Source organism: Astyanax mexicanus, chromosome 7 (assembly GCF_023375975.1).
Source record: "Astyanax mexicanus isolate ESR-SI-001 chromosome 7, AstMex3_surface, whole genome shotgun sequence".
Taxonomy (NCBI): Eukaryota; Metazoa; Chordata; class Actinopteri; order Characiformes; family Acestrorhamphidae; genus Astyanax; species Astyanax mexicanus.
The window spans coordinates 51923324-51937755 of NC_064414.1; the positions used below are offsets into that span (position 1 = coordinate 51923324).

General features: G+C 34.0%; 1 protein-coding gene and 1 long non-coding RNA gene across 3 annotated transcripts in view; one reads left to right on the plus strand and one right to left on the minus strand.

Annotated features, from left to right (window-relative positions):
* Positions 1 to 10537, plus strand: part of galnt7 (UDP-N-acetyl-alpha-D-galactosamine: polypeptide N-acetylgalactosaminyltransferase 7) — a 49925-nt gene extending 39388 nt beyond the window's left edge. The window contains exons 6-12 of one of the 2 annotated variants that reach the window (XM_049481389.1): positions 31 to 213; positions 3018 to 3135; positions 4583 to 4705; positions 5582 to 5800; positions 6360 to 6458; positions 7979 to 8107; positions 9403 to 10537. In XM_049481389.1, coding sequence (XP_049337346.1) covers positions 31 to 213; positions 3018 to 3135; positions 4583 to 4705; positions 5582 to 5800; positions 6360 to 6458; positions 7979 to 8107; positions 9403 to 9540 — 1009 coding nt within the window. In that variant the 3' untranslated portion in view covers positions 9541 to 10537. The remainder of the gene's footprint in view (positions 1 to 30; positions 214 to 3017; positions 3136 to 4582; positions 4706 to 5581; positions 5801 to 6359; positions 6459 to 7978; positions 8108 to 9402) is intronic. The other variant, XM_049481390.1, reaches the window with a different exon arrangement.
* Positions 6014 to 6456, minus strand: LOC125802953 (uncharacterized). Its single transcript, XR_007439995.1, has 2 exons — positions 6343 to 6456; positions 6014 to 6155 (listed from the first exon to the last, which is right to left on the minus strand). It is a non-coding gene; the product is annotated as an uncharacterized LOC125802953 (long non-coding RNA).
* Positions 10538 to 14432: the final 3895 nt, after the last annotated feature.

Sequence of the window (14432 nt, forward strand, 5' to 3'; positions counted from 1 at the left end):
TCCCAATCCATCCTCCATCGCTGGCTTTAGAACGGTGTGCACGGTGCCTCTCATTGACTCCATCAATGGCCAGACTTACAACATAGAGCCCCAGGGCGGGGGGGACGAGGATGGCTTTGCCAGAGGAGCATGGGACTGGAGCATGCTCTGGAAGCGTGTGCCGCTCAATAGCAGGGAGAAGCAGCTGAGATTAACTAGAACTGAGCCCTATCGGTAATTCCCAACCTGATTCCAAACTGATTGGGGGCTATAACCCGTTTAATGTGTGGTGATGGGTTTGTGCGCATTGTGCTTTTGCATTGCATTGAATGCTGACACTGAAGATTTGGCTGATTTTATATATATATACTCACAATAACAAGGCTAAGCAATAATCTCAGCACAATGGCATGTAATTGAATTGAGTGTGATTGGAATGCATTATATTACTGACTATTACTACTACTACCACCACCGTAACATGACTGTTTTATATGTACAATCATGTGAAAAAAAGAAATAGAAATAGGACAACCCATTAAAATGTCTTTTTTATTATTATTTATTTAAACATAGGAGAGATGGAGGTTTTAAACAGTACCAGTCAAAAACTTGGACACCCCTTAAATTGTCTACATTGTAAATTAATACTAAGGTCATCCAACTATGAAGAGAAAAACACATCAAATTAGTTAGTAAACAAAAAAAGTCTATTTTAGATTATTCAAAGTAGCACCTCTTGCTTAGATGACAGATCTTCACTGCATTTTCTCAGTCAGCTTTATGAGGTAGAGTCACCTGGAATTCAGGCTTTCAGTTAACAGCTGTGCTGAACTCATCAAGAGTTAATTACTTGAATTTCTTGTCTCTTAATAAAGTGTTTGAGAGCATCAGTTAAAGTAAAGTAGTGAAGAGGTAGAGTTACAGGTATACAGTGAATAGTGAATATTTGAGTAATGTTCTAAGAACTACTCAACTAAGTAAAGAAAAAAATACTTTTACAAATGAAGGTCAGTTAATCCAAAACCTTTTAAGAACTTTTAAAAGTAACCTCAAGTTCAGTTGTTAAGACTATCAAAACCGTTATTATGATGAAACTGGCCCTCATCAGGAACATTACAGAAAATAAAGAGCAAGAGTTTTATCTGTTACACAGGATACGTTTATCAGAGTTCAAACAAATACAAAAAGCACAATAGAAGATAATAATGTCAACAAAATGACTAAATAATGACCATACATGGTGCAAGAAGTAGATACTCTAAATATCTTAACTGTTCATATGTTTAAATATGTTAAACAAAAAATATATATGGGGTGATCTAGTTTTGTTTAGTTTTTTTTTTGTTTTGTTTTTGTTTTGTTTTGTTTTTTCACATGAATGTACACTACAACAATAAGCTAATATCTTGAATAATATATATCCAGGATTGCTTGTCCATTTAATCATCTTAATGATCAGTCATCCCCATTCTACCTAACCCCTAACCATTCACCGCCTTGCATGAATAAATTCATATTTAAACACTGAGTTCTGTGCACAAATACACTGATTACACCCAAACACAGGCTTTTGTAGCATCTTAAAATGAATACCATGATCAGTATGTGCCATGAAGCCTCCATAATGAATGTGTGTCTGTTCTAGAACTTTGACTTCCAAAACTGTTTGTTGCTGCAGGCTTCATAACATGTTTTTGGAAGCTCCTGCTTTTACAGCATTATGCAGGCTCTGTGGCATCCAGTATGTAATGATGATAACAGTATGAAATGACTCATGTGGGCATTAATTTAGGTTACTCTAGCTGTTTCCTTTATAAACATGCAGCCTAGTCCAGGCCAAATGCACTTAACTGTAATTTTAAATGGAGAATTAGCAGCATTAGCAATGTGTTTAGTCTTTGACTAGGCTTAAAATACATAATATACATACACCATGAAGTCTGGAATTGGCACAGTACTGTGTACACTGTCCCTATAGGGGTCTTTTAGATTTTTTTCCATTCTTTTCTGAAATCAAGGGTATTATGAACCAGTTTTCTAGACATGGTTTAAGCCAAGACCAAGTAGGATTTCACTGCATTTATAGATAAAGGTGCATTTAAAAAAAAAAAGAATATCATTCTAAAGTTACTTTATTTCAGGAATTTATGTGATATAAAGATGTATTACACACATAGTGATTTATTTTAAGCATTTATTTTATTTATTGGTGATGATTATGGCTTACAGCCAATGAAAACCCAAAAATCAGTGTCTCAGAAAATTAGAATATTATATAAGACCAATTGGTACTTTTGGCAGTGTGCCAAGTCCTGCTGGAAAATAAAATCCTCATCTCTATAAAAGTTCTCTATAAAAGCAGAAGAAGGCATTAAGTGCTGTAAGATTTTGTGGGAAGACAAAACTGTACTGATTTTAGACTTGATAATAAAACACAGTGGATCAACACCAGCAGATGACATGTCTCTCCAAACCATCACTGATCATCAGTAAATTTTACATTTCATTTGTAAATTAAGGGAGCAGAGTCTGGAGGAAGAGTGGAGAGACACACAGTCCAAACTGCTCGAGGTCTAGTGTGAAGTTTCCACCAATCAGTGATGGTTTGGAGAGACATGTCATCTGCTAGTGACTTTATTTTAGGGATTATAATGTATACTTCATAAAAAAACACACTTAAAGTATAAGTTAAACTTAACAAACCAGCCCTGTTCTGTCTTTTTTTTTCCATGATATTTACAATAGCAATTAAACTATAAACTTCATTGAATCTACATATATGAAATCTAGAGCTTAATTTGAAAAACCTTTAAGACCCTTTAAACTATGTCCAGAAAACTGGTTCCCTTTATGTCCTGTGTTGCATATCCATGTCCCAACCCGATCCTTAGATATTCTGAGTCAGACAAAAAGCCCATTTATTAGTTAGGATCCCAACCCAAAAGACAGTGGTTTCAGTAACTTCTGTGCTAGATTAGAAAGTTTACAGTTTGAGAGTTTGACTTTTTGTTTCTTTGTGTCTGTGCGTCTGTAAGGTCTCCGGCAATGGCCGGTGGGCTGTTTGCTATTGAGCGAGAGTTCTTCTTCGAGCTGGGCCTGTATGATCCCGGCCTGCAGATCTGGGGAGGAGAAAACTTTGAAATATCATATAAGGTATGTTAATTTCTGTTATCTTATTTTATGAAACGGAATACTTTGCACTGTGGAAATCTAAAGACAAAATACAATGACTAGTTGGGTTTTCTTGAGTATTGGGAAACCTGCTTATTCATTGTGTCTGTGTTTCGAATCTCTGTCAAGCAGCTTGTCTTCAGCTGCCAGAGTCCTGAGAGAGCACAGTTGATTTTGCTCTCTCTGGGTGGGTACAGTAGATGGCGCTCTTTCCCCTCATCACTCCTAGGGTGATGTTGATCAGCACATGGCGTCTGTGAGCTGATGTATCAGAACAGAGTCGCTGCGCTTTCCTCTGAGCGTTAGTGCTGTGATGCTACTCGGCAATGCTGCATCAGCAGCAGTTCAAAAAGAGGCGGAGTCTGACTTCACATGTGTCAGAGGAGGCATGTGCTTGTCTCCACCCTCCTTGTGTCGTGGCATCACTCCTCCGGATATACAGCTGGAAAGCAGCTTGGTATGCATGGTACAATCTGCCTAGCTAAATTGTGGAGGAAAATGGTAGAAAATTAGAAATAAATCTTTTAAAGTGATCGACCAACAAAAAAGTAGAACATAGTTGCGAAGTGGAACGAAAATGATATAAAATTGTAATCAAATAAGAACAGCAAATCTATTACACATGTTCTGGACATGGCCAAAGCTATATTGGTTTTGGCAATCCATTTTTGACACTCTTTCTGAAATTCTGGAAACACACAGGTACAGTACAGAGGTTTTATTTGGCAACTATTAATATTTGTGGAAAACATCGAAGCTGGAAACATGACCTATTAAATTTTGACATGTAATATACAGCAGGCATTTATTTATTTATTCTTTACTATTTCATTGCGTATAAATCTGTTTTTTTATATACATATTAATTTTATTTATGTATTTCCTATTTATCCTTACATTTTTACATGCTTATATTTGACATTTGTGTGAAGGGAATTTTATTTGACTTTTTTTTACATTATGCAGGTCTAAAGGAAGTGATGTTGCAGGGAGGGAGGGGGTTAAAAGGGCACGAGAATGTTTGTATCCTGTATGTGCCAAAAATCTTTAATAAAACAGACTTTGATTAAAAAATAAAAACAGGAAAAGTGTGATGTGCCAAAGTATTCTGCCCCCTTTACTCTGCATCCCCTTCAGAAGTCACTTCATTAGTTAATATATTCCAGCTGTGTGTAATTTAGTCTCAGTATAAATACACCTGTTCTGTGAAGACAGTTAAAATCTTAGTAAAATACATTTAAGGTTTGTGGTTGTAAGGTGACAACATGTAAAAAAGGTTCAAAGGGTATGAATACTTTTGTAAGCCACTGTACATATATATGCCTTATGCCAGGTGTGGGCTAGAGGGGTATTTCGCTCTCAGTATTGGGCTCCGGAGCTACTGTATATTACCTCTGTATGATTATTGTATGTATCTGTTTGTGTGTAGATATGGCAGTGTGGAGGACAGCTTCTGTTCACTCCTTGCTCTCGTGTGGGACACATCTACCGTCTGTCTGGATGGCAGGGAAATCCGCCTCCTGCACATGTGGGCTCCTCCCCCACACTTAAGGTCAGCCCCCCATTCTCACACTAGTACACTTAGACCTCTCATTTTGCTGAGCTTTTCTGCCCTACAAAGGCAAAGAGCAGGAACTACCCAGTGGGAAATCGAAGAAAACTGCTTTATTGTTGTAGGTCCATCCAGTTTTTTATGGCTTTTATATGTGATGCTGATATTGACTGACACATCAGTGATGCATGATCACTGCAGAATTTCTACTTTGGCAACAAAATTTAAAGCTAAAGATTCTCGATATTTCATTACCGTATTTTTGCGCACAACAAGGTGCACTTAAAATCCTTTAATTTTCCAAAAAAATTGCCGGCGCGCCTTATGTATGAATTCTACCCGATATATCCGAGATTCTGAAATTATGTATAGAACAAAATCTTAACCCTTGTAGACCCTGCATTAATTACAATGGATATCATGTAGTTTCTTTTTATTGTGTTGTTGCACAGAACACTAATTGTTGTCCATCTGAAAAGATCATAAACCAGCCAATAAAAGAGTAGCTTAGCCCCGCCCACTGCACTGGACAACAAAAAATAAAAATCATGTCAGCACTACAGAACAAATAGGGCAACGAAATACAAGCTAAGTCGTTTAAAATGCTTTTTATTATGTTTAGATTTAATTAATTTGATTTATTTTAATATAGATTTTAAATCAGTATAATAGTGTCTTATTTAGTGTGCATTACAGACAGAAAACAGCATTGTTCTATTGTTCCATCACTGGAACATAATTCAGGTCTGAAAGGGTTCAAATACAAGTTATGAAATTGTTTTTATTCATGTTACATCAGGACTTTACAGTTACATATTTGCAGTCATGTTCATGTACAATAAGAAACAAACCTGAATGATCTGATCTTGTGTGCAGAACTACGTGCGTGTGGTGGAGGTCTGGTGGGACGAGTATAAGGACTATTTCTACGCCAGTCGTCCTGAAACCCTCACTCTGGCTTACGGAGACATCGGCCCTCTGAAGAAGTTCAGAGAGGAGCATCGCTGCAAGAGCTTCAAGTGGTTCATGGAGGAAATTGCTTACGATATTCCCATCCACTATCCTTTACCGCCCAAGAACGTGGAGTGGGGAGAGGTACACTGCTTTCACATTTAACCCTTTAGACTTTATCAGCTCAAAAATAACCATATTGGAATGGTTTCTCAGGCAGAGATTAGGTCTAGTTCTGGAAGTTGAGGAAAAAATGGGCACTTTTGAGATTTAGGCTAGATGGCATGTGACCAAAAATTACCTCTTTTTTTTTTGTATTTGTATTTGTTAAAAAGATCACACAAGTGAGTACATCCCTCACGTTTTGTAAATTTTTTATTATATATTTTCATGTGACAACACTGAAGATTTGACACTTTGGTACAATGTAAAGTAGTGAGTGTACAGCTTGCATGAAAGTCCAGGACAGTTTCCAGTTCAGCCTTGAGCAAGAGAATTCCTGAAACAGAGAGAATATCAAGACTGCATTGAAAAGCTCTGTTTATTATTGTATACACATCTACATCTGTCCATTTAGTTTCTGAAACTAAATGGTTTTTGTATTTAAAAGCTTTTCCAATATACAGAACATATATAGTCTACCCTTTTTTTAAACCATTTTTATAAGTACAATATAGATCACTCACTCATCTGTTCTGCTCAGATCCGTGGATATGACACGAGTTACTGTATAGACAGCATGGGCCACACAAACGGTGGGAATGTGGAGATCGGGCCGTGCCACAGGATGGGAGGAAATCAGGTGAGAATTGTTGGGTTATTTATTTATTTATTTATTTATTTATTTTTACGTTAGTACATTTACTCTTTAAAAAACCCCTCATGATGCATAATGTCGCTGCCACACAAAAACTTTTTCACCTTATGTTATATAATGTGACTCTAGCAGTTGTTTCTTCTTTGTGTCAGAATTTCATTATGAACGGACCAATAGAAATGCTGCAAAATTACAATATATACATGGACCAATTTTCTTCTGTAAAGCTGGCATTTTTTTAGATCACTTTTTTTTTTTTTTACAGCGATATTATACATCCACACTGAGGAACTGCTAACTCCTTTTATTGCAACATTTACAGATAAAATAAACAATGAAACAAATGAATAAAAGAGAAAGAAATATACATTACATTAGGCAGACGCTTTTGTCCAAAGCGACTAAAACAATATAAAAGTGTTTAATAACATGCAAAGCTGTGCCTTACAAAATACCATAATTTTAAGACTTAATGCATTATAAGCTATTTTGACTATTGAACTTTTATAGTGAGGAAAGTGGAAAGTTTAGATAGCCAGTATCATTATCTAAATATATAATCAACTTTTTTGTTTTATTTTTTGAAACACGTTAGGACTACTTGAAAATGAGCAATGGTTTATAGGATATTTTATCATTTTATCATACAGTCAAGCAGTAGAACCACCTAGAAAAGAAGATTTTAAAAACATTTATAGAGCATTGGCTAATTTTAGGAGTTAGCAATTTTGCTAAATCTATAAAACTCAAGACTAAAAAAAACTATGCTAAACGATGTTTTTTGGCCTGTATCTAGGCCTGTCACAATAACTACATTATTGACTTGTCCTACAGTAAATTGACATGACCTTAATAATGGCGATAGGGTCTATTGTATTTATTTGTATGTTTGTTCACATGTATAACAGTGAACAGTGTTCTATCCAGTCATGCTAAATGACCAATCAGTGCTTCAATAACTGCAGACTCCATACATACAGTGTGGACTAAAGTCTGTGAATAATATATATATATATATATATATATATATATATATATATATATATATATATATATATATATATATATATATATATATTAACCCCAACTATAATTAATTACAAATTTAGTTGTCCTTAAAAGAGTATAATTGCTGTGTTATGCTATTATATTTTGTTAGTGTTTAGAAGTAAACCATTTACCGATTGGGGACCAGCTCTGAATCATGTAAATTAGCTCAGTGAAGAAGTCTAGTTATGGAAAGCTTTTAAAAAGTCTCATTTTATTTAGGAATTAGGAATAATAAATTGGCTTAATCACACTCTAGACATAGGGCATCATCCTAAAGATGTAGAATTAAATTATCTAATCAAGTGAGGGTGTTCATTTCTACAGTGGAACCAAATCCATTGAGCTCTGTTCATTTACACAGTGCCATATGCATTCCAGTACCTCAGTAGAGCACATGCTCTGTGCCTGCTGCAGCCTGTGCTGTGTTACAGCTGGTGTTGATGTCTGTTTTACAGCTGTTCAGAATCAATGAAGCCAACCAGTTGATGCAGTACGACCAGTGCCTGACGAAGGGAGCAGATGGCTCAGCTGTCATCATCACACACTGCAATATGAATGAAAACACTGAATGGAGGTACTTTAAGGTAAGTTGGAGCCTGTAGGCAACATTATGATAAAAGGAGCATATCTGAATACTTTTAATAAGAAAAAACATAAGCAAACACATTTTTGGCCATTATGTACCACATTTTTTGCACTATGACACATTTAAATATTTAATTTTGGGGTGCACCTTGTGTATGAATTCTACCAGTCAGAGTGTAAGGGCCAGTAAAGCCACACTGCTGAAGTACAGCGTTTTAAGGGTGAGTTTTCATAGAAATTTCTCCAGCACTTAAGGCTGGAGCAGTATTAGCATTAGCCACTAACTGCTAGCTCTTTTGCTGTTCAGAGACGAGTATATCTGAGTGGAGTCTGGGTGTTCAAACAAGCTCTATGGACGAGACCTGCTGAATTAGAAAGAAAACAAGGCAACACCCTTGTTCCTTACTAGTGTCGCTTAATGTGCCTTATAATTTGGTGCACCTTATGTATGAAAACTTTTTCACCAGTTCTATTCAGGCTAAAGTGCTTTTCAGCCACTGTTGTTGGTGGAAACGCAGCAAACGAGTCAAAATTAGGTCTGTGAACCAGAAGAGTGCCGATTCCACCTGAGAGGAAAAGCGCTATTAGAGCATTCCAGTTGATTCCATGAGCAGGACAAGCTCTGAAATTCATTATATAGATTTATAACACACAGAGTGATCTATTTGAAGTGTTTTTCTTTTATTGTTGATGATTATGGCTTACAGCCAAAAAAAAAATGATTATATAAGGCCAATTGGTACTTTTGGCAGTGTGCCAAGACCTGCTGGAAAATGAAATCTGCATCTCCATAAAAGTTGTCAGTAGCAGAGGGAAGCATGAAGTGCTGTAAGATTTTGTGGGAAAACAAAACTGCACTGACTTTAGACTTGATAATAAAACACAGTGGATCAACACCAGCAGATGACATGTCACTCCAATATATCAAACCATCACTGATTGGTGGAAATTTCACACTAGACCTCAAGCAGTTTGGACTGTGTGTCTCTCCACTCTTCCTCCAGACTCTGCTCCCTTGATTTACAAATGAAATGTAAAATGTACTGATGATCAGTGATGGTTTGGAGAGTCATGTCATCTGCTGCTGTTGATCCACTGTGTTTTATTATCAAGTCTAAAGTCTTTTTGAAATGAATTACTGAAATAAAGTAATTTTCAATGTTTACTAGTATATAAAATATTTTTCCCCTTTAGTTAACCCTGTAATAATAACATGCATTTTGTTCACACTTTTACATTAATTAGGGTTTTAATCATCTACCTTTTTGATTATTATTTTCTCTCTGTTTTTCAGGATCTACACCGGTTTACACACATACCGACGGGGAAGTGTTTAGATCGCTCGGACGTCCTGCACAAAGTCTTCATCTCTGACTGTGACAACAGCAAGAGCACTCAGAAATGGGAAATGAACAACATCATGGCGGTCTGATTCCACGACTGAGGACTTAAAGCAATGCAGACTCTCTCCGGCTCTGTTTACAGCTCCAGGTGTTCACAGTGTAAATACATCTGAAGGAGACGTCCTGCATTTTAAATCATCTCCAGCCATGAGCGCCTATCATGAACTCGGACACTTTTTACTTTTTATGTTTATTTTTTTATCCCCCACTCCATCGCACATTATGTTTACAAGCGTTTTTTTCTCCCGGTCTTCATGCTGCTACGGGCTTTGTTTTATTTTATTTTATTTTTTTGTGGGTTTGAGGGTTTTTCTGACTGCAGCATTAGGGAGAAGGTGCTCATGGAAAAGCTGAAAGTTCTAAAACCACGATTTTAACTCTACGCTGCTCCATTAGAAAGCTTTTAGTCTTCTTTACTGCAAGACATATGGATTAATACCACTATGAGAAGTTTTTCTTTTTGTTTTAATACTGAGGTTAACACTGGACATTCATCATGTTTGAGAGGAAACACTCCACACAAATCCTCTGGTCTTTGGCACAGTGAAACTTTAAATCTGAAAACTGCATTTTTCCATGAAGTATGAGTAAAGAAATGTCTGGGGATGAAGTTCTGGGAACTGGGAAAAGGGTTTGGAGGCAAAGGGTTAACAATAGAAATGAGGGTATATATTTATTTTTTTCTATTTGCATTGATGTCTGCTTGGTATCGGGAATGTTTACTTGTTATGTGAAAACTGATGATTTAAATCTAATAAGAATCACTGGACAATGGGTTTTGTCACTTGCCAAATATCAGCAATCCCAATAATGAGGAGCAGCGGCGCGTCATGTGGGCAAAAATTAAATAACTGCAGCGTATGCTATTTTTTGTACAATGTAAATATGATCATTTCTAAATTAACATTTTGAGACGCAGTGAGCCTCGTGAAGGTGTAAATATCTAACTTATAAAGTTATATTGGCACTGTTTTCTCAAGAGAATAAATTGAACTTTCTACCAGTTTACAGTCGTTGTAAACATCATGAGTTTGTTGTTGTGATTATTTACATACATCTAAATATAAAATATGCCACATGTCATGGGACACGGGGTGGAAATCACAGGGCATCACGTGTGATATCACAATAAGATGCCAAAGAATAATATTATCACGAGACAACAGGGCCATAGCATTGTGACCATGCTGAGGAAGGTAAAACAAGTGTTTAAAAAATAAATAAATAAAAAATTATTACTCTCATATAAATTGACAACTTACCATTATTCTCAAAAAATTACTTACCACCACTGGTGTTGATTTTTGGAAAAATATGCACTATTTTTAAGATGAAGCATGTAGACATTTACAGAAATGATTGATGGCTGCAATAAATAAAGACAGTTAAAACAAAATGTAGATGAAGATTAGACTACAGTCTTACATATTTTGAGATTTTTTGGGTTAAAAAAAGATGATCATTGTTATGTTTTATTTGTATGCATAACTCTAAAATAGACTCTACACTGTGCCGTTTTATTCAAATAAAAAATGATTTTTAAGAAAAATGCACTATTTTGAAGATGTACCATATAGAGACATTTTCAATATATATATATATAAATATTTATATCATTTTTCCATTGAAGTAAGACGTTTCAAAAAGGGTCTAAAATGCTGATGAAGGAAAGACTATGGAATTTCTAATTCTATTCCAATTTTGGAGAATTACAGGTAATGAAAGAGGTTTTATTTTTTATGAAAAATACTTGAATTTTTACTTTTATTAACACTGGCATCACATTTTCACCTGATTTGGAACAAAACTTTCATTATGTTTAGAAAGAACTTTATTACCACAACTGGAAAGTTTTTTTCATTACAATAAAAAATAGTTTTAAGGAAAATACGCATTATGTTGAAGATAAAGCACCATGTGGTGATTTATTATGGCTATTTTTAATTTGCGTTAAATTGAGACACTCCAAAACGGTCCAAAAAATCAGATGATAAGGCTATAGTCTTGGGTATTTTGACAATTTTGGCGAAAAAAATGTTCTTGTTGTATTTTGATGCATAAACTCTCCTGTAAACAGTTAATATGTTTCCACCTGATTTTTAATTTTTTTTCACAGCGATAAAAGTAGATTTTGGAGGAAAATATGCATTAAACTGAAGATGAGGCACCATATAGAGATATTTTGAGACAGAAATGAGTGATTTGTGCATTAAATACTAACTTACTTAATAAAGGGTTAAAACACTAATGAAGGTCAGACTACACTTGTGTATTTTTACAATTTTGGAGAAAACAAATTAAAGATCGATTTCACATTTTTTGGATGAAGAATACTTCATCACTGGAATCAAATATTCACCTGATTTGGAAGTAAATTTTGCTTTATTGTATAGAAAAAATATTAAGTTGTGGTAAAGATTTTTCTAAACAATAAAAAAAATAGTTCTTAAAAAAAATACAAATTATTTTGAAGATTAAGCACCATGTAGTGACATTTTTGGCTATAAGTGATTTTCCATTAAATTCAGACACTGAATTTGAAAATGGACCAAAATGCTGATAAAGGTAAGACTATAGTCTTATAGTGATTTGAAAGGTGATTTGTATTATTTATTTGGATGTAGAATACTAGTATTAATACTGGCATCACATTTTGAAATCTGGCATGCACCAGGTTTGAAACTAATTTTTAATTTTTTTAGAAATATTACTTTATAACAACAAGTTGTGATTATCATCATATCAATAAAAGGTGATTTTTAAGGAAAATGCACATTATTTTGGAGATTTTTAAGCACCAGTGGTGGTGATTTATGTCTATAAGTGATTTTTCTATTAAATTACGACATTTCAAACTCTCCAAAAATGCTGATGAAGATAAGACTATATAGTTCTATGTATTTTGAAGTTTGGCAAAATGTTTAAAGGTATTTTTTCTCGTCAGATGCTATGATTCCACCTGATCTGAAAGCTAATTTAGCATAATTTTCAAAAAATTCAAATACATTATATTGAAGATGAATAAATATAGAAACATTTTCGGACAGAAAATAAATATTTTTCCATTAAATTAAGACACTTCAAAACTTGTCCAAAAATGCTGATGAAGGTAGGACTGCAAGACTTTAGCATTTTGATACTTTTGGTGAAAAAATTAAACAGGATTTTTATAATTATTTAGAAGCATAACTCTCCTATAAACTCTATACTAGGGGTGGGCAATATTATATCTTATACAATATATCGTGACACAGAAATATCATAATTCCATATCGTGATAATAGAGATGTTCTGTCTTAAAAGTAGTCTATTATTTACTGTGAAGCTTTAGGTGTATTTATTGTATAATTGTTTTAGTTTGCAGTTTATATGCATGCACTAAATATTCTGCAATATTTTTTGCTGCATTATATTATTTTATGCTATATTATTTATTTTGCCACATTATGATTATGCTGTTATACTATTATACTATATTCCTGAAATGAATGAATTATTTTAGTTTTCCTATATCGCCAAGTATATCGTTATCGCAAAAATACCCTGAAATATCGTGATATTATTTTAGAGCCATATCGCCCACCCCTACTCTATACTGATGTTTTTGTGATTTAACAGATAATTTAGAATTATTTAGAAAAATATATTTATATTCCCCACAACTGCTTGTGATTGTCATACCAATAAAAAAATCTTTTTTTAAGGAAAATATGCACTATTTTTAAGATGATAAACTGTATAGAGACATTTTTAGACAGAAAAAATCCAGCAAATTCATACACTGCAAAAATGGTCCAGAATGCTGATGAATGTAAGACTATAATCTTACATATTTTGACAATTTTGGTGAAAAATTTAAACGGGATTTGTATGATTTATTTAGATGCATAACTTTCCTATAAATGCTATGGTGAATTTTTTTACATGATTTGACATAATTTAGCATTATTCTCAAAAATATAACTATTCCTATATAGCTACGGTCTAGTGTTTTTCATATAAATAAAAAATAGTTAAGGAAAATATGCATTACACTGAAGATGATGCACCATGTGGAGACATTTTCAGACAGAAATATGTGATTTTTTTAAATTAAATTTAGACACTTATAATTTAGAAAATTACTCAAAAAAGCTGATGATCACACTATAGTCCTACGTATTTTGTAGAAAATTGGATGAAAAAAAGTTTTTTTTGGATGTAGAATTTCACTAAACCCTGGCATCACATTTTCACCAGATTTGGAATTAAATTCAGCATTTTTTTTAGAAACAAGTATTTACCACAACTATGTGCATAAAAATATGCACTATTTTTAAGATGATGCACCATGGAGAGATATTTTCAGACAGAAATAGGTGATTTTTCCAGTAAATTCAGACACGTCAAAAATGCTGATGAAGATAAGTCTATAGTTTTACGTATTTTGACAATTTTGGTGAAAAAACGTTAAAGGTGGTTATTTATTTACATGCATAACTCTCCTATTAACTCTATTCTGATGGGTTTTTAAATGTGATTTTACAGAAAAGTTTGCATTATTATATAACAAAACTTCATTCCTACAATTGGTCCAATATTCTTATGACTTCATGAGTTTATCTATTAAAGTCATATGGTCAAGAAATAAGAGATCACGTAAAAATTAAGAGTTTCTTTGATTTTACCAAAATGAAAAGCTCTGGAATATAATCAAGAGGAAGATGGATGATCACAAGCCATCAAACTAAACTGAACTGCTTGAATTTTTGCACCAGGAGTAAAGCAGCATAAAGTTATCCAAAAGCAGTGTGTAAGACTGGTGGAGGAGAACATGCTAAGGTGCATTAAAACTGTGATTAAAAAACAGGGTTATTCCACCAAATATTGATTTCTGAACTTCTAAAACTTTATGAATATGAACTTGTTTTCTTTGCTTTAT